Source organism: Cyrtonyx montezumae, unplaced genomic scaffold (genome assembly GCF_038088225.1).
Source record: "Cyrtonyx montezumae isolate F1298 unplaced genomic scaffold, pur_monq_1.0 scaffold_13, whole genome shotgun sequence".
Lineage (NCBI taxonomy): Eukaryota > Metazoa > Chordata > Aves > Galliformes > Odontophoridae > Cyrtonyx > Cyrtonyx montezumae.
This window is the reverse complement of record NW_027071859.1, coordinates 27376947-27396421: the sequence shown is the minus strand read 5'-3', so window position 1 is coordinate 27396421 and position 19475 is coordinate 27376947. Positions and strand designations below refer to the sequence as shown.

The 19475-nt window shown below is 41.6% G+C and overlaps 1 protein-coding gene across 2 annotated transcripts in view; it reads right to left on the bottom strand.

Annotated features, from left to right (window-relative positions):
- Positions 1-445: 445 nt before the first annotated feature.
- FAM135A (family with sequence similarity 135 member A) overlaps positions 446-19475 on the bottom strand; it is an 83299-nt gene continuing 64269 nt past the window's right edge. For both annotated transcript variants that reach the window (XM_065730888.1, XM_065730889.1), the window contains exons 18-22: positions 18812-18909; positions 7662-7813; positions 6380-6490; positions 1663-1776; positions 446-961 (exon numbers count right to left, since the gene is read on the bottom strand). In XM_065730888.1, coding sequence (XP_065586960.1) covers positions 756-961; positions 1663-1776; positions 6380-6490; positions 7662-7813; positions 18812-18909 — 681 coding nt within the window. In that variant the 3' untranslated portion in view covers positions 446-755. The remainder of the gene's footprint in view (positions 962-1662; positions 1777-6379; positions 6491-7661; positions 7814-18811; positions 18910-19475) is intronic.

Sequence of the window (19475 nt, the reverse complement as noted above, 5' to 3'; positions counted from 1 at the left end):
GAACCGACAGAGTAAGGAGCAATTTTAATGCAGTTTGCAAAACCCCAATTATTTGAAGGCAGCTACTATCAAACATTCAGAAATCCCTAGTTGCCATTTGCTTCCGAAAACTAAAGTTCCAGTAATAAAATTGAACATGTAAACTAACGCGTTGCTGAGATCAGCAGGAAATTGATGCCCACGGGGTAACGTATTCACTGATGTGACAATGACTTTGTAGAAAGCTGCTGCGACGCCGCGACGTCTGAACAGACAGCTGGGCCATGGGCACTGTGCCACTCACACATACAGCTGTTTCCAAATATCCCGTATTTTAGCAGCTCTTTTATTTCCAGTTAAACTTCCCACAGTGCTAAAATACAACAACTGCACGTGTAATATCTTATCAGAATGTTTCAATCCAATTACTTCTGGAATCTAAAGCCTCTTGTAAAACGTAGCCAAGTTACATCGACTTCAGAGCCAATAAGGAACCAAAGCGTACACACTGTGCTCTCATCTTCAAATAATTAGGTACCCCAAATTAAGAAAAAGTAATAGAAAAGTAAAAAGAACAAAATAAAAAAATATTGCACAGCCACGTTACCTAGAAAGTAAAGTTGATGTTAAAAAGCCCTAAGTGTGGATGATATAAATTATCTTCCATATAAAAAGTATAAATATCTCTTAAAATACAGCTGCAGCTATACTTTAATATCACACATTATTCGGTTCATCTGTTAATGAGGTAATAACCAAGTCTCTTATGCTCTTCTCTACTGGAAGTACTTCAGGGCAGCAACGAGAAAGAATTTTTCCAAAAATATTTCTGAATCGAGAACAGCGATGTGTGCAGCCCTCCCTATGAGAGAGTCTGCTGTGTTGGGCAGCGCATTGATCACATTGTAACGAACCAAGTTACATTCCTTGTTCTGAAGAACTGGCAGGAGCAGGTTCTGGATCATTTCAGCGTAAATTGGTCCTGCAGGGGAAACAAAAGCTCGGTGTGAGTCACTGGGCACACAGCTCCCAGACCCTGAACTGAAGATGAATGCCTTCCACAACAGAAGCGCTGAATGTTTGCATTACGGCTGAATACAGCAAGTTTAATGTCCTCACATACCATGGAAAAAATAACTTTACACATGATGTATTTACTCATTAGATGATTACAGTGAAAAAGTGCTTACCAGTATTAACTTATTATACCGTCTGTGGGATTGATATTTATTTGTTAACATATAATGCTGGAATCTGACTGTGCTAGGACGTCCCAACAATGAATCACCACTCCAAATGGAAAGGAGCCTTTTCATTCACTTCAAGCACTAAGCCTCGGCTAGGCAAAGCCGTGTGCTTGAAGCTACAGCTTGGCATCCTCAAAAACTTCAAAGCCATTTGCCCTCCCTGTTCACAGAGTGACACATTTGGTTCATCCCACCTAACTTGCAGCCAAGTCTACACGCTGCAAATTGAGTCTCAGTCTCATCTGCTGCATGTAATAGAACAGCACAGAGTCAGAAAGCAATTCAGCTCTTCCATTTTCCCCCTCCGTTACTACAGAGTAACCCCAGGTGTCTAAGGACACAGCTGAGGGGTCTGCTAAGCACCCAAAATTATTTGGGATGAATCCGAGACCAATAAGCTTTCAAGTGACTGATCTGTTTATTTTACATTTATTACCTGATTGTTTATCCTTTAAAGCTGTTTTACACATCTCAATGCGAGCAGAGTGATAAGGAACGTAACGATCCTGCAGAGATCCAACTAATACGATGTTTTTGAAGTAATGAAGACCTACAAGGAAAGAAAAAAAAGGAAATAACAATCACCTGACAATTAACAAAGAATGATGAAATATTTTTGCAGCTGAGGTTTGGCACCATTTTTTTCATAAGATCTTGCACAAAATTGCAGAAGAAATTAATTACAGTAGAGCTAGAGGATGACTGTTAGCTACTGGCCTCTCCTCTGTATGTATTTTGATACAGGTGAGACTCAAATGTGGTCTTAACTAAAACCAGTATGCTTTAAAAGCTCAGCTTCTTTGTGTTTTATAGATGCTGTATGATGAAGGCTACATTTCCAAACCAAGTCAACTAAAAAGAAAGCAACACCGAACAACTTCAGTATGAGAAAGTGATGGACATTCCCAGATTTCGAAGAAAATTGATAAGTAAAAATTGTATTTATCCACAAAAACATAAAAAATGAGTCGAAACTAAATCCTCATTCCTACCCTCTTCAAATAGGAATTCTGTGTTGTCAATTTTGTTTGTTTGTGCGTTTATTTGGTTTCATTTTTTGGTCTGTGCCCACTGGAAAACAATGCTGTCTCAGCAGACAGGCTAAATCACTGGAATCTTGTATTTGACATCTGATTAAAAATGACTGCAACAAATCTTACACAGACATTCAGCTGCCAGTTCCAAAACTTTGTACCAAGATGAAAATGATGCATTTGGAATAAATCAAAGATAGGAAATCTATGCAGACTGATCTGTAAAAGTTTTGAAAATTCTTTGTAAATCTACAACTACGTTTATGAAATATTTTTATATTAGCTTTCCCTAGAGGAATGTCCACTAGAATTTCTGTAAGAGGTATGAAGAAATCACTGAATTGCAGAGGCTCAAAGGGATCTCAGGAGATCATCGAGTCCAACAGGAATCTTTCATTATAAGTAAGTGTTTGAGGGAATTCTTCATTAGGAACAACCAAAAGTGGGGTACTTTATACACACTTCTCTCTTATTGTTTTAACTATTCTTGGGTGCTTTTTCTTTGGATGTCTCTGTGCTTATTTTGCAGAAAATGCCCGTGTCTCATGCTTTAAAGCTGTTTATTCTGACACCGTTCATGTGACACCACATGACCACAGATGAGCATTCCAAGACAGAGCCAAAGCGGTGTACATAAACATTCAGCGCTTGGCAATCCCTTGCATTTCTACAGTGTGAGGTAACTCAAACCATTTGTCAGTGAGAAGAATCAATTCAGGTGCGTGACAGCTAGAAGTCCGCTGTGAACGTTTAACATTATAGACCTTGCCTACAGTTTTCACCTTCAGAACCTTCCAGATTCTTCCATCATCACTGAGGGAGTGACGCTGAGCGCGAGGAAGTCCTTCCTCTTAGCACAAGTGATTAAGTTACTCACCATGCCACGCTACCACCTGGCATGCTATTGCTATTCTAGTCATTATAAACAGGTGCTCCTCCCTCAAGTCAAGAGAGCTGAAATGCTTTTTCCTTCCACCAAGCCAAAGAGCACCGAGTAAGCTGACATCCTACAAAAGTAACCTGGAAGAGACCACAGCTTTGCAATTCACATTTCTGAATCCTGTGGCATAAAAGGAACAGAATGGCAGAAATATCCTGTCAGTATTAGGAATCTCTCATCCATCATCACACACATTTCCAGGACAGTTTACTTTGGACCAGCTCTGTCTGATCCCGTGGATGAAATATGCATTGACTGCTGAAGCTCACTCATTGTGTTCAGAAGTAAACAGGGATGATGAAAAGATTTGCTTCCAAATGAGTTTCTCAGCCAAAACAAAGTGCAAATGTGAGCATCTTTTCCAACTAACAAAGCTCAAGAAGTGCGTGGGATGGTGCTCACATTACACCTGAAAGGATCCTCTCTTTTACTGGAGCTACTGCTGCCTTTCCACTTCCTCACACCAAAATGACAACGTGCTCCAACTGGAAACAATTATGTATTTGAATACTGAGACCAATACACATCCTTCTCTGATCTTCTGTGTTGTTTTTTTGTTTTTTGGGTTTTTTTAGGAAAGCAACCAACCAAACCAAACCAAACCCTTCTAATTATTATTCTGGTGAGATGGCAACAAACATCTGGAATTTCCTAAGCTAGAATATTTTACCATTTGGTATTAGAAAGTAGAACTGAAGATGAAGTTATCACTTGTAGGAAACAGTCGAGCATAATCCATAGATTAACTGGAAGCAAAAATTAGAGGCTGTATAACTTCCTAAACTTCTCACTGAATCACAGCACGGTGCTATACTGAGCAGTTCATTAATGCACAGGTTTCAAGCCACACTGATACGAAGTGCCTGTTACACTTTGGAGGACAGGTCTGCATCACTTCAGTTGTATAACTTTTACAAACATCAACTGTTCAGCTGTGAGAGGCATTCATTTCCACCAACGTACTAATGTCTAAAAGCCATGCAATTAGAAAGTAGACGAGCACATCTTTATTTTCTTTGTGTGTCTAAAAATCTTATCGAGTTCATTACAAATAATTCAGTTCTATTTTTTGGTTGAATAATCACTTCCACAACATGAAATTCTGTTTACAGGGAACAGACGTTTCATGTGGTTTTTCATCTGTGCTGCTGCAATTGTTTCTGTGTCGAACAGCTTGCGTGTCATCAAAGCTGGCAACCTGCTGTCATTTCTTGTCCGAGTATGAAATTAACAATCATTTGCAAGAGCCCAAGAACTAGCAAACAGACTGTGGCTGCTGAAGACATGACAGATGAACTTGAAGGAGACTGCTGTCAAAGAATATGACTCTAAAAAAATATCATTATGAAGAAGTAACATCCGGAAACTAAATTTTCCTCTGCTTGAAGCTGGTAGATATTGTCCTCCAACATGAAGTGACCAGTGCTTAAGGCAACTCTCTATTCAGGAGCTAGCATAAACTCAAGCTCTCTTTATTTAGGATTGTCCTATAACTTCTTGTTTTTTTAGGAGCAGATAAGGTCAGATTATCAGCAATTAACAAGAACTGTAAGAGACAAAACAGCTTTAACTTAATCAAATTTGAACGGTCATGTTCAGAAGGAATATCTATTGCACATTCCAGTTTGTATTAGATGTGTAAACCCATTGCACAAGTCTTCAGAATTCTTGAAGACAAAGTAGAAGTAGGCTTGTTAACAAGTTAACATTTTAAGGTTGTTCTTTTTTTTCTAACAAGGAAACTCGGTTTAGATGGATAGGTTTCTTTTTACTTTAAAGGTCCTAACAATAAATAATGACAACAACACTTTCGCAACACGAAGTTCTGTCACTCAGATGAATTGCTGTTCCAGCATATCCTGATATTTAGTAGGCATAGCATGACACAGATATCATTTTAACCAATGCACTCCAAGTTTTCTGGCAAATAACAAACAAGTGTGCATCAGCTGTTTTTATAACAAAAAAAATCAGACCACAACTAGTGATAATAAGCACCTGCTGGAGTATCAACCATGTATCCAATTTCACTTCATTAATTATAGGATAATTAGCGTTCACTGCTATAAAAAGAATGGATTACGAGACACAAATAGCAGGCTCTGTAACAACTGCAACTGGTAGGAAAACCTGTTTGCTTTCAAAAAATCCTACCAGATAATTTTTACATTGAAGGAAAATTGAGGTAGAAAACCCAAAGAACTTTAGGACAATAAGTCCTGTGTGACTTTTCTTTTAGCAAATATTGTCAGACCGACTGATGCTGTACAAAGGAAGAGCTGCATGATACAGACGGCAGGAAATTATTCATAGTATATTTATTATTTTATTCTCACTCTTTTCTGTTTCTTGTCATACAAGTTTTGGATTCAAACATCACGGAAGCTTTTCTTTCAGCTTTTCCCACCCAAAGCTCAGCCAGATTTCAGCTGTCACAACCTCCAAACCTTCTGACAGAGAAATACGCCCAGATTTTCCACAAAACATGAGCATCTTGGGCTCCACAACTGTTTGGCTGACACACGTGTTAAAATACCTCTCAAATGGTAAAATACCTCAGTAAACCTTACAATGCTCAATGGAAACTAACCCCAAACTGGGGCATTATTCACAGCCAAAACTGACTCTCAGCCAACATCTGACATAAGAATATGCAAATTGGAGAAATTATATTAATGATATATTATGAATAATCTAATTTTGGGGTGGAGGTTAGTTATTATGCTAAGAAAACTTCTCCTTCCTTTATCAAAATAAAGTTGTATTTTCTCTGTCCACCTCAGTGAGGAAATAAAAGATCAGTTAGCAGAAACTTTAAAGCACAATGTTGTATTTACAGAATAGATAAGCAAAGAGTTACATAAACAGGTAATCTTAAATAAGCATGGCTGTACTTGACTCATCACACTGCAATAGCTAGCTTTGGTAACTGAAGAGGAAGTTGACATACACAGCATAGTGGCTGCACTTAGATCTCAGGCTCCTAAGTTCTCAACGTAATGGTACATCTCTTAAGAAAAAATGACCATTTAATGTTTACTTACTTGAAAAATATGGAACTAAAACCAATATAACTCAAAACAGAAAAAAGGAGCTTGTTGGAAAGATATTTTCTAGGTTTCCTATACACATATATGCATAATGGTCTTTAAAATATAACAAATATGAACAAAGCTTACCTGCTTTTTTACTCAGCTTGTATAAGAATGTTTGTCGTGGATCTGAGTGGTCTCGACACGTCAGCTGCAACAGAGACCCAGACTTCTTCCATTTCTGCATAAACCACAGTCCTATATTGTAAGGCACAACATGAATAGTCCAAAATAATATGAAAAGTAATTAGACATACATGAAATACGTAGCATCTATATATATTTAGCCCTTCAGATGCTATTTTATTTTTCATGTCAGTACTGTCACTTCCAATGACATTTCAAGTTTTCCTCATTTTCTTTCCTATCTACATGTATAAGAAAGCATGAAGACCATTATTTCTACTAATGTACACACCCTCTTACAAAAATAAGTATGCTTATTGAAAGTGTCAATTTATCAGTGTGATATTCAAACTCTGTTTTAACAATTTACAGAACAGAACATTTTGATGTTGAAATATGTAGCACTAATCAGTAAGCATTCTCAGCATTCAGAAGGTAATTTTATAAAGTAAGTGAAACAACACAAAACAATTAGGAGATACACAAAAGAAAGCAGAAATTTCTGGGGCAAAACAGTAACATCACATTTTGTTCTGTACCCTCTTTATTAGACAGCAAACACAGCCCACTGGCGGCCTGGCTGTTACGTGCTGATTCAACCCTCAGGAAAATAGTTATTAAAAGAGCGATTTCCTGAAGGCTGGTGCTATACAGATATGATAGAGCACTTTAGATTACAGTCCCGTTACTTGTTATTATCTTGGTATGGTCCAAAATCCTAAAGGGAAATGCTTTGACAGTCTCCAACATTAACTCCCATTGGCCAACAATTCCTGTGAGCATTTTTTAAGCCCAACATATGTGAGCAGAAAGTTCTTTTTCTTAATTCTTGTGCGAAACAATAAAACAATACATGAGCTGGCAAGGAATAAAACAAAAATCATCATTCAGAGTGTACTCTTAACAGTTTAATGAGTAGATATCTGGTGAAAACACTCGGTTGTTACTTGGTTTTGTGCCCCTCAAGGCAAGTGGTAAACTCAGAAACAAGTTTTCATCCTTAATTCATTTAAAAATTGTATGTCACCTAAAAGATTTTCTTTGCAATCAGTTTCTGCTAGAGATCTGCTGGAGCTACACTTAGTCTAAATATATTGGAAAGCTCGTGCCAACCATCTTAGGCACATCCTCCTATTGATACCTTACTTTTATAACCCTGTGTCACACTTACAGTTTGTAAACTCTAAATGCATTTGAAGACAAAGCTTCCCCTGAACTTTTACTATCAATAACAGTATCTTACCTGTGTTAACAAGAGCACTGCTGTTGTAGAGAGTACCCAGATGTGGTCCAGACAGTGACAAGAACGTATGAAGTTTGTTGAGGTAATATTTAAATCGAGGTCTTGTGAGCACTGAGCGAATTATTAGATTACCCAGTGAATGGCCAATAAAGCTGTTGAAAAATAAATCCAGAATTTTATGGCAATCTTTTTTCTCTTTTTTCTTTTACATAGAAAAAAAATAGAACTGCTGTCATAAAATGCTGAAGGAGTACAGGAAGAAAAAATAATGAGAACATTACAAGCCTTTATTTTAGGCAATAATAGAAGCACAGCTTTCCTGTGTCCCCCAAGCTACCCCACCAGAGTCTGATGGGACTCTCTAAATTGATGCAGCTCCAAGAATAATTATTACTTGATTTAAGCTGCTTCTGTCATACCTCTAAATCTGTACAAAGCATTTCTTTAGCAAGGAGGCTACAAAATAAAGCAACTCTAGTTATTACGTAGTTACGATTGCAGATCCCTGCAGAGATAAGGATCACACTATCTCAGGCACCAAGGTTATGGTTTAGATGAGATTGACAAAATTAAATGGAAAAAAATTGTTTTTCTGTCTCATAAAATTAATCTCTGGACTTGGAGAAAACAGGCAAGCATCTCACAGCATCTGGGAGACCTATGGTAGAACTGTCATGGCTAGGCCACTCCATTATCATGCTCATACTACCACCTTTCTCATGTTCCTGGTTCCAATGTTCCTTTTATCAGCACATTCAAAATGGCAGAAGTTACCAATATGCATAAAGTATATTGCTAACAGTTACTCGACTATCCTCTTTTTTCTGACCAAGAATTATAACTATGACAATCCCAATTTAAAGCTAAGCGAAAAATGCAAACATTAAGCTCTACAGTGCTACTACAGCTCTACAGGGCCACTGCTATACTCTGACAGACTGCACATTTCTGTGACAGAATGGGCTGTTTGTTCCTTACTAAAATACAGTCTAACAGTATATGCACATTCTTTCTGGCCATTTTCATGACTAGATTGTCAAAACTGCTGCAACATCAGCAACTCTTTGCCACAGCTTGCTGTTGCTGCCTAAGAGACATGGAAATAAAAGATGAGTATCCTCTGTGTCACTGCAAAGTCACATTAAAAGCACAATAAAGTCACACTGGGGTGTGTTTGGAAAGGAAAATACTGAGTTACTGATTCCCTCGAATCGTAACATTTGAAACAACTCAGTGTACATCATGACACCCATGGAAGAAAACCACAACCACATATATCTTCTTAGGAACAAAAAGTGCCTGCAGAAATTGAGTAAGTTCATCTTGTAGATGATCTGCATCTCTTACAGCTCTTGTAAGGCACATCTACAGAAGATCTGAACCTCAGCACATCTGTTCTCTTGACAGCACAGACAGTTCAGCCACTATTCACTAAGTGGCATAAAGGGATGAGAACCTCTTGTACTGTACCATAAGAAAGGTCAATTTCCTAACTGGAGAAAAAAGTGGTACATAGTCAATCCTATCGTCCTCATGAATATGGGCATATCTGAATCAAAACGTTTGCAACATGGAAGGCCCATCTCAGAATAAAAGCATGCCTACAATTAGCTATGTGAACCCATCTCAAGGATTGGGAGCTTCTTAATTTGTAAAGATTGAGCAAAATAAGTTACAGTACCATACTGTACTGAAATCAAGATTTATAGGTGAACACGCAACAAGTCTTTACAATTATTTTGTAATAGACAAAAGTTTACGGTTTTCTTCAAATCAAGTGCAAGGGAAAAAGCTTTGGAAAGTGTAAGATGATATATATCATTATAATATAATCCTACTTATTGTTCCCAATACCTGCAACTGTGGGATGCTCTGCAATACCAATGCATTTCTGAACAGCAGGTGGCAACATTACTATCTTTTTGTAGACAAGGTATTGCTAAAGTAATATAATTACACTGTAGTATTCATATCTGCTTTATAGCCCAAGTTTCCAAATGCAGATTGCACTGGAGAACTACACGCAGTAAAACCTCTTCCTTCTGTGTTAACAAATGAAAGATCATGTCTAAGTATGAAAACTTACAAAAGGAAAAAAAAAAAGGCATCAAAAGACATAATTAAAAAGATACTGAAACAATTTCAAGCTTAGGAACTTTCTGAAATGCCAAACAGTATACACACAGTCTGTGTGGGTTTTCTTTGTTCCAAGATAACTAATGCATATACAGGATGGCATACTCATGTAGTTACACGTATTAGCTTTAGCAGTATGATTCTGCTATTACTTGAAGGCATGATGCTTTCCATTGACTGGACAGTGAAGAATCTCATAATTTCTCTTGGCTTGGCTTGTCCTGAGCTGATCTGAGTTTATTTTAGCTGTGACAACAATTGCCTAGCAGTAGAGGAACAAGTCAAGCCTAAAGCTGCTTTAGTTTCACTGCAGTTTCTAACAATAACATGTAGTTGTTCTGTGCAGAACTGTGCATCATCAGAATAAAATGTGGCATGATGGAGTGCAGACAGATATATGCCCAACGTCCCCAGCAGTCATATAATGCACACTGCAGAAGCATAAGTCAGGAAATAAAAACAGTCTTAAGGGCTACAGGAAAACTAAGTAACTGGGAAACAATGAACAGCAAGAACACGTGGGCAAAAATACAGGCAAAATATAGGAGAAAATAAACTCAGACAGACTCGAGGCCAAGGCATGATGAAGGAAGATGTAAATCTTAGGAGTCAGATGTGCTGGAAGGAGAGCCTAACACATGATCACGAGGAGTGTTTTGTCAGGCAAAACATTTTACACATATGAAGAGTATTTCTGTTTGCTCCTAACAAGATTCTGAATGTAGAAGAGGGACTGTGTAGATTTTTCTGAGACATGGTGCTGCCCTGTCCTTACTGCCTTATGAAATCATTATAGCTCTGGAGACTGCTTTCAAATTTAACTCAGCACCTCTTGTACCAAGGACATCTTTAGCACACAGAGAGATTTTGGGAGGGGACCTAGCACCATTCAGGAGAGCGTGACCAGACACAACAATGCCAGCTTCCTCTACAGTGGGACAGCCACAACGAGGTAGGAAGGTGTTGGTTATTCAGACAGGCTTTCTCAAGAGTGTTTTCCTGGGCATTCTGGATCATCCCTTCGAGAGTGTGCGTTTAAGCACAACTTTCTGAAAGATCTCTCATTCAGCTATGAGGAAACAGCTTCAGGATTTGCTGATAGGCCTAACTCCCTTGTAAGAAAAGCACAAGTTGACAGATGGAGACTTCTGCTTTGTGACAGCCAAAGATAAGTGGAAATCTTCAGAAGAAAACTAAAATAAAACACGTAATTTCTTGTTTCATTGAAGTGACAGGTGATAAATAAAATAGAAAATATAATTACAAACCCAAAGAGACTTCAGTTCTCAGATATGTATGATGGGAAGACACCTGGGTGGGTCTGTCCATTACAGCCTTTTGACCACAGGATAGGGGAGGTAGCAGTAGCTACAGTACTTGTAGCTTGACAGGACGAGAGGGAATGGCCACAAGTTGCGCCAGGGAAGATTTAGATTAGACCTCAGGAAGCATTTCTTTTCTGAAAGAGTGGTCAGGCACTGGAATGGCCTGCCTAGGGAGGTGGTTGAGGCACCATCCCTAGCGCTGTTCAAGAAGCATTTAGATGAGGTGCTAAAGGACTTAATTTAGTAGTTGGGTAGAGATAGTGATAGGAGGATGGTTGGACTAGATGATCTTATAGGTCCTTTCCAACCTTATGAACTTATGAACTTATGAACTTATGAGGGTGTGCATGCGCACTGTGTGTAACACACACACACACACAATGTTGTGGGTTTTGTTCATCACGTTACACAAAATCAACCATGTCAACTCTCAAAATATGAGTGTTTGCTTAAAGCGTGATGTTACAGTCAAACACGTTAGATGTTTTCTGCAGCTGGATAAGGCCGACCAAACACATGGCTGCACAGCAACCTGGAGGATAAGTAACAGCGAATCAGAAAGCACTAGGGATGCATTAGAAGAGAATGTCCAAACAAATGGGTGAAGTCAGACTGTAACTTGCTCCTTTCATCCACCAAAGGCTAACTCCAGCAACGCGTGAGTGAGTGATGAAGTCTGCCAACAGCACACTCTGTTGGGAATACAAATGGAACAGGCATTCCCTGAGAAGAACGGAAGGAGGGCAGAGGAATGCATACACTGCACTCTACATTCAGATGCACAATGTGCTCCCGAGCAGATGGAACAATGGACAAAAATCAAAACAGTGAAACGTTTTCCTCATGTGGCTGCCCTTGGACACCACGGGTTGGGTTGAACTTTACTACAGGAATGTCAGCGGTTTGCGGGACAGTTTGACCCGGTACCGTGACAATTGAGGCAGGGGACCCACGGGCCCACACCCCGGGGAAGGGGAAGGGGGAAAAGGGAAAAAGGAGAAGGGAGATGGGCCCAGGAACAGAACAGCGGCAACGATCTGAGGAGGAAAGCTAATTTACTAAATAAGATATCAGAAAGGAAAATAACACAATATAATATAATATAATTGGAATTGAGGCAAATGAATCAAATAAAATGAGCAAGAGAGAGAGTGTCCGATAAACCGAAGGCCTTACGCTAACGCTGAAGGCGGACGGCTGCAACAAACACCCACTGCCGAGCTCGGTCCCGAAGGGAAGAGAGAGTCCCGTGACTGCAGACAGTTTTTATCTTTCCCTCTGAGCGTAAACACGTAAGAACGCAAAGCATCGCAAAGTCCTCTGGGGAATGGAGTTCTTCTCTTCTGAGACAGGCATACCTGGAACTATCGATGGTCCACAGAGCTGGAATATTAACTCCTTAACTCCAAATGCACTGCATGATGTTATGATGTGGAATACCAGTACCAAAATCATAAAACCATAACATTCCACCCCTTATTCAATATCATTACATCATGCTTAATATATATATATACATAGAGAAACAATGATTAACAAGCATTAAATACAAACACATACAACATACATATATACATATATACATATATACATAGTAATAGAATTACTGAGGGCGCTCTCCCCACATCAAATTCCCTTGTGGTACACATTGAACATCCCCATTCTTCTGCATCACCCACCAGGTAGATCCAGGTCCCTGAGCAAAAACAGTTCCACGGAGAGGTTTGCCCTCTCCAGAAGCTGGAAGAACCCAAACCGCTTTTCCCAACATGTTCTTCACATGTACTACAGGAACCTTATCTCCTTCTACAGTAGGTAGAGAGCTGGATTGGGCAGGACCATCGCGATTGATGGATCCTCTGGTGTTGACCAACCAGGTGGCTTCTGACAAATTCTTCTCCCAGTGCTTAAATGTTCCACCACCCATTGCTTTCAACATTGTTTTTAACAACCCATTGTACCTTTCAATTTTACCAGAAGCTGGTGCATGATAGGGGATATGATAAATCCACTCGATGCCATGATCTTTGGCCCAAGTATTTACAAGAGAATTTTTGAAATGAGTTCCATTATCTGACTCAATTCTCTCTGGAGTGCCGTGTCGCCATAGGACTTGTTTCTCGAGCCCTAAGATGGTGTTCCGGGCGGTAGCATGGGGTACTGCATATGTTTCAAGCCACCCAGTAGTTGCCTCTACCATGGTGAGCACATAACGCTTACCACTGCGAGATCGTGGTAAGGTGATATAATCAACCTGCCACGCCTCCCCATATTTATACTTTTGCCATCGCCCTTCTTCCCAAAGAGGTTTCATCCTCTTGGCCTGTTTAATTGTGGCGCATGTGTCACAGTCATGGATAACCTGTGCAATAACATCCATAGTTAAGTCCACCCCTCGGTCTCTAGCCCATTTATATGTTGCATCTCTTCCTTGATGGCCCGAGGTCTCATGGGCCCACCGAGCTAGAAATAATTCACTTTTGTGTTGCCAGTCCAAGTCTACTTGAGCCACCTTAACTTTGGCAGCTCGATCTACCTGATGGTTATTTTGCTGTTCTTCAGTTGCCCGGCTCTTAGGAACATGAGCATCTACATGGCGCACCTTTACAACCATATTCTTTATTCGGGCAGCAATGTTTTTCCACAGTTCAGCAGCCCAAATAGGTTTACCTCTCCGTTGCCAACCATTTTGTTCCCACTGCTGTAACCACCCCCATAAAGCATTTGCCACCATCCATGAGTCAGTGTAAAGATAAAGCACTGGCCACCTCTCTCGTTCAGCAATATCTAAGGCCAGCTGGACAGCCTTTACCTCTGCAAATTGACTTGATTCTCCTTTTCCTTCAGTGGCCTCAGCAACTCGTCGTGTGGGGCTCCACACAGCAGATTTCCATCTGCGGTGCTTACCCACAATGCGACACGATCCATCTGTGAACAGGGCGTATCTCTTTTCATTGTCTGGTAGTTCATTGTATGGTGGGGCTTCTTTAGCACGTGACACCTCCTCAGCTGGCATTGTTCCAAACGTTTTACCTTCAGGCCAGTCCATGATCACCTCCAGGATTCCTGGACGGTTGAGGTTCCCCATCCGAGCTCGCTGTGTAATCAGTGCAGTCCACTTACTCCAAGTGGCATCAGTAGCATGATGGGTAGAGGGAGCTGTTCCTTTGAACATCCAGTTCAGCACTGGCAATAGAGGTGCCAGGAGGAGCTGCGTTTCAGTACCGATTACTTCGGAAGCAGCTCGAACCCCCTCGTACGCGGCTAAGATCTCCTTCTCAGTTGGAGTGTAGCGCTCCTCAGACCCCCTGTACGCCCGACTCCAGAATCCAAGGGGTCGGCCTCGGGTCTCTCCAGGAGCTCTTTGCCACAAACTCCAAGTGGGACCTTCCTTTCCAGCAGCAGTGTAGAGGATGTTCTTTACATCCTGTCCCGTCCGCACTGGCCCCAGGGCCACGGCACGAGCTATCTCCTGCTTAATTTGCTCAAAAGCCTGCTGCTGCTCAGGGCCCCACACAAAATCATTCTTCTTCCGCGTCACCCGATAGAGAGGGCTCACAATGAGACTGTAGTTTGGAACATGCATTCTCCAAAAGCCCACTACACCCAGAAAAGCTTGGGTTTCTGTCTTACTGGTGGGTGGAGACATGGCAGTAATTTTGTCAATCACATCTGTTGGGATGTGACGACGTCCATCTTGCCACTTTATACCTAGGAACTGAATTTCCTGTGCAGGCCCTTTCACTTTGCTTCGCTTGATAGCAAAGCCAGCTCGTAGGAGAATTTGGATAATCTGCTCTCCTTTCTCAAAGACTTCCTCTGCTGTATTGCCCCATACAACAATGTCATCAATGTATTGCAGATGCTCAGGAGCACCACCCTGCTCCAATGCAGTTTGGATCAACCCATGACAAATGGTTGGGCTGTGCTTCCACCCCTGGGGCAAACGGTTCCAGGTGTACTGAACGCCCCTCCAGGTGAAGGCAAACTGTGGCCTGCATTCTGTGGCCAGAGGAATTGAAAAGAAGGCATTAGCAATGTCAATGGTGGCATACCACTTGGCTGCTTTTGACTCCAGTTCGTACTGGAGTTGTAACATGTCCGGTACAGCAGCACTCAGTGGGGGTGTGACTTCATTCAGGCCACGGTAATCTACCGTCAGCCTCCATTCTCCACTGGCTTTACGCACCGGCCATATGGGGCTGTTAAACGGTGAGTGAGTTTTGCTGATCACTCCCTGTCTCTCTAGCTGACGGATCAAGTTATGAATGGGGAGCAAGGAATCCCTGTTCGTGCGGTACTGCCGTCTGTGCACCGTTTTTGTAGCAATTGGTACCTGTTGCTCCTCCACTTGGAGCAACCCCACAACAGATGGATCTTCTGACAGGCCAGGTAAAACAGATAGCTGCTTAATGTTGTCTGTGTCCACAGCAGCTATTCCAAAAGCCCATCGGTACCCCTTGGGATCCTTAAAGTGCCCCCTTCTGAGATAGTCTATACCGAGTATGCATGGAGCCCCCTGTCCGGTCACTATAGGATGCTTCTGCCAGTCTTTACCAGTGAGGCTTATTTCTGCCTCCAACACAGACAATTCCTGAGAGCCCCCAGTCACTCCAGAGATATGGATCAGTTCTGTCCCTTTATAACTCGAAGGCATTAGAGTACACTGTGCACCAGTATCCACCAGTGCCTCATATTTTTGTGGTTCTGATGTGCCAGGCCACCGAATCCACACAGTCCAATACACTCTATTATCCCTCTCCCTCCTCTGGCTGAGGGCAGGGCCCCTCTATTGGTTACCTGTAGTGACAGGAACAACTTCACTGGTCGTTGGTCTGTGTTGTAATTCTCTCACCCGTGCTCGCAGTGCAGGGGTGGGTTTTTGATGCCATTCCTTCATATCTTCTCCATTTTCACGTAAGTAACTCCACAGAGCTGCGCGTGACATGAAGTTAGTGCTGTCATTTGCTCGAGCAGGACGGCGTTTGCTTCTGAAAGCTGCAATCTTTTCAACCCTATCAATCAGTCGGGATACTTTCTCTAACACGTCTTCCATCTGTACTTCTAACCTTGTTATGGCTGAAATGGAAGCGTGTGATGGCGGAAATTTTTGTTCAAAGTTTTGAAGTGTAAGAATCAGTTCAAAAACTGGAGGTTTTCTGTCTTGGTCCTCATATCTGTTGAACGTTGTCACTAGTGTACCGGCATACCTTTCTGGTGCTGTTTTTGAAAGCTTCTGACATATTTCGGGTGTACTCCTTACTTTCTCTGGATCATGGTCCCGATCTTCAGGATCAAACGTGGGATCATACAGCATTTCCGCCACAGCTGTTTCTCTCAAATACTGGATGCCTTCCTCAATAGTTTTCCATCTTTTCACTTTAGGTGCCAGGTCACTCTTGTAGGGATATCTTTCCCTCACAGCTACTAACATTCGTTGCCAGAGGCTGGCGATTCCATCCATATACCGGCTGATCCCTCTGTCGACAGCTGGGTCACGGGCAATGTTTCCTAGTTGGCGAGCTTCGTTACTGTCGAGGGACACGCTGTTGGCCCCGTTGTCCCAACACCGAAGCAACCAAGTGACAATACTCTCATCCGGACGTCGAATAAACTCCTTTCTTGAGCCTTGGATCTCAGACATTTTCATGGGTCGACGAAACGTGGTAACTTTGACTCTCTCATCATCCTCATCATCACTATGTCCATGCCTCTCACTTTTCTTTGTTGCCTTTCTTGGTGGTGGTGGTGTTGAGGACCCCCCCTCGCCTGGATCTTCCTCTTCTTTCGCCACCTCTTCTTTGCGTTCTAGACGTGAGGACACACGTTTCCATTTCTGGCCTTCTACCGGGGCAACCGACTTTGATACCGGTGCTTCCTTTTTGGTCTGAGCCTCAGTTTGGACACTCTCTCTCTCCAGAACAGTATATATGCCTCGGTAAGCATAAGCCAAGCCCCAGATAAGCTGTTCCACCTCAGATCTTTCTGAGCCGCAACACCCATTACTCAGATACAGGCCTAGCTCCTCAGGATCCTGCAAGTGTTCAGGAGTAAAATCCCATGGCACCGGGGGACCCCATGCTTCTAATTTCTTTCCTAAAACTCTCCACTTTCCCTGCCATTCAACATTCTCTGTTTCTGGGAAAAGCTTCCTCCACACGATGTAAAATCCTATTACAAAGAGTACATTCAGGAGGACTGATATCCCAATCAATAACATAGTCCCTAAGCTGTAATCTTGAAAATCCATAAGGAACTGAGAGGAGAACCTGGACACCCATTCAAATATTGTTTGGTTTGTTAACATGGTATCGTCTGTTACATTAGCCGGGGTGCCCAGGTATCTGGTAGGTACCTCCATCACTGCTTTTAGTTTTTCATATAGGGACCAGGCTCCATAGATCAGACTGGCAAGCTTAACCAAGTTCCAGTACGTTTTGAGCATTAAAAGGGAAAAAGCAATGAAATACAATCCCTGTAAGGGCAGTTTTAACAGAAACAGTAAAAACATTTTTTTTTTCTTTTACTCAAACAAGCTGGCAGCACCCGAAAAGTTTACAAATATCCCAGAAGAACTGGCAGTACGCCTGGACTTCAAGGTCGTGTTTTGCCGTACAGGACCTGCAGTACAGATAAGCTTCCTAACAAAGACAGAGATTCACTCTAAAAGTATGTCTCTGTCCGGCTAAGGCAGCTAGTCGAGCCCCATGTTGGGCGCCAAAAATTGTCAGCGGTTTGCGGGACAGTTTGACCCGGTACCGTGACAATTGAGGCAGGGGACCCACGGGCCCACACCCCGGGGAAGGGGAAGGGGGAAAAGGGAAAAAGGAGAAGGGAGATGGGCCCAGGAACAGAACAGCGGCAACGATCTGAGGAGGAAAGCTAATTTACTAAATAAGATATCAGAAAGGAAAATAACACAATATAATATAATATAATTGGAATTGAGGCAAATGAATCAAATAAAATGAGCAAGAGAGAGAGTGTCCGATAAACCGAAGGCCTTACGCTAACGCTGAAGGCGGACGGCTGCAACAAACACCCACTGCCGAGCTCGGTCCCGAAGGGAAGAGAGAGTCCCGTGACTGCAGACAGTTTTTATCTTTCCCTCTGAGCGTAAACACGTAAGAACGCAAAGCATCGCAAAGTCCTCTGGGGAATGGAGTTCTTCTCTTCTGAGACAGGCATACCTGGAACTATCGATGGTCCACAGAGCTGGAATATTAACTCCTTAACTCCAAATGCACTGCATGATGTTATGATGTGGAATACCAGTACCAAAATCATAAAACCATAACAAGGAATGACAAGCTAACAATCTGCCACACATACTTGGTGAAGGGGCTAAACTCAGCCAGAAAGCTAACTCTGTCTAGACACAGTGCTCCTGTGGTTTCCTTCTATGTTCTCAAAAACTACGTTTTACTACAGAACACCACCACACAGGATCTCCAAGGCAGTACAGGACAGCAGCTCCTGAAATGTGATGCATGACCCACTCTGCCCTACAACCACCACCAGCACCAAGTGAGCTTGCTTACTTTGCTTTTATCGCCCTCTCGTTCCTCCCCCGCCATGGATTTCTCTTTCCTTTCTCTCTTGTGGCCTGCTTCTGAACATCTCAGATCAGAACAACGCAGGATTCTACTTTTCAGTTTATTTCTACAGATAGTATAGAACAGACATTACCTGATTTTCGAGAGGGTTAGATTATAAATCTGTATATACTGTATAATTTCATCTAAAAGGCGATCTGTCATGGAATCAAAATCAGCAAAGGTATCATTCTGTAAAATAAAAGAAAGAGAAAACAACAACTGTGTTTTGTACAGCAATATACAGCCTGCAGCCAGAATTCTTATCCTGCAGTTTCGATCAACACAACACAAACAACAGCATTCATGTTACCTTTGAATACAAACACTACAGCTTGCTATTCTCATTTTTTTAATTTTTTTCTCCTGTAACATGGAATAAAGTGATAAACACTTCATTGCAACGCTACTTTCTTCTAACACACCCAAACAAATTTTATCAACATGACACAGTCAGCTTTACTTCTAAGGCTTCCCCTGCACATAGTCTTATCTGCAGCAAAACTGAAAACCAGACTTTCAAAACTAAATCACACTGCTCAGGAAATAGAAATATGAGACAATTACATCTACAGCAGAAAGTCTACGTAAGTATTGCCCATTCAGAACAACAACAAAACCTTTAATTCCCAATTCCTAGCTGATTCTAGACAATGACTAACAGAAAGAAATTTAAAAAGAGGTAGGCAGAGGGTGCCTACAGCTTCTCAATAAAAGTGCCAAAGGATCTGTGCTACACTCTGTAGCATTCAACATAC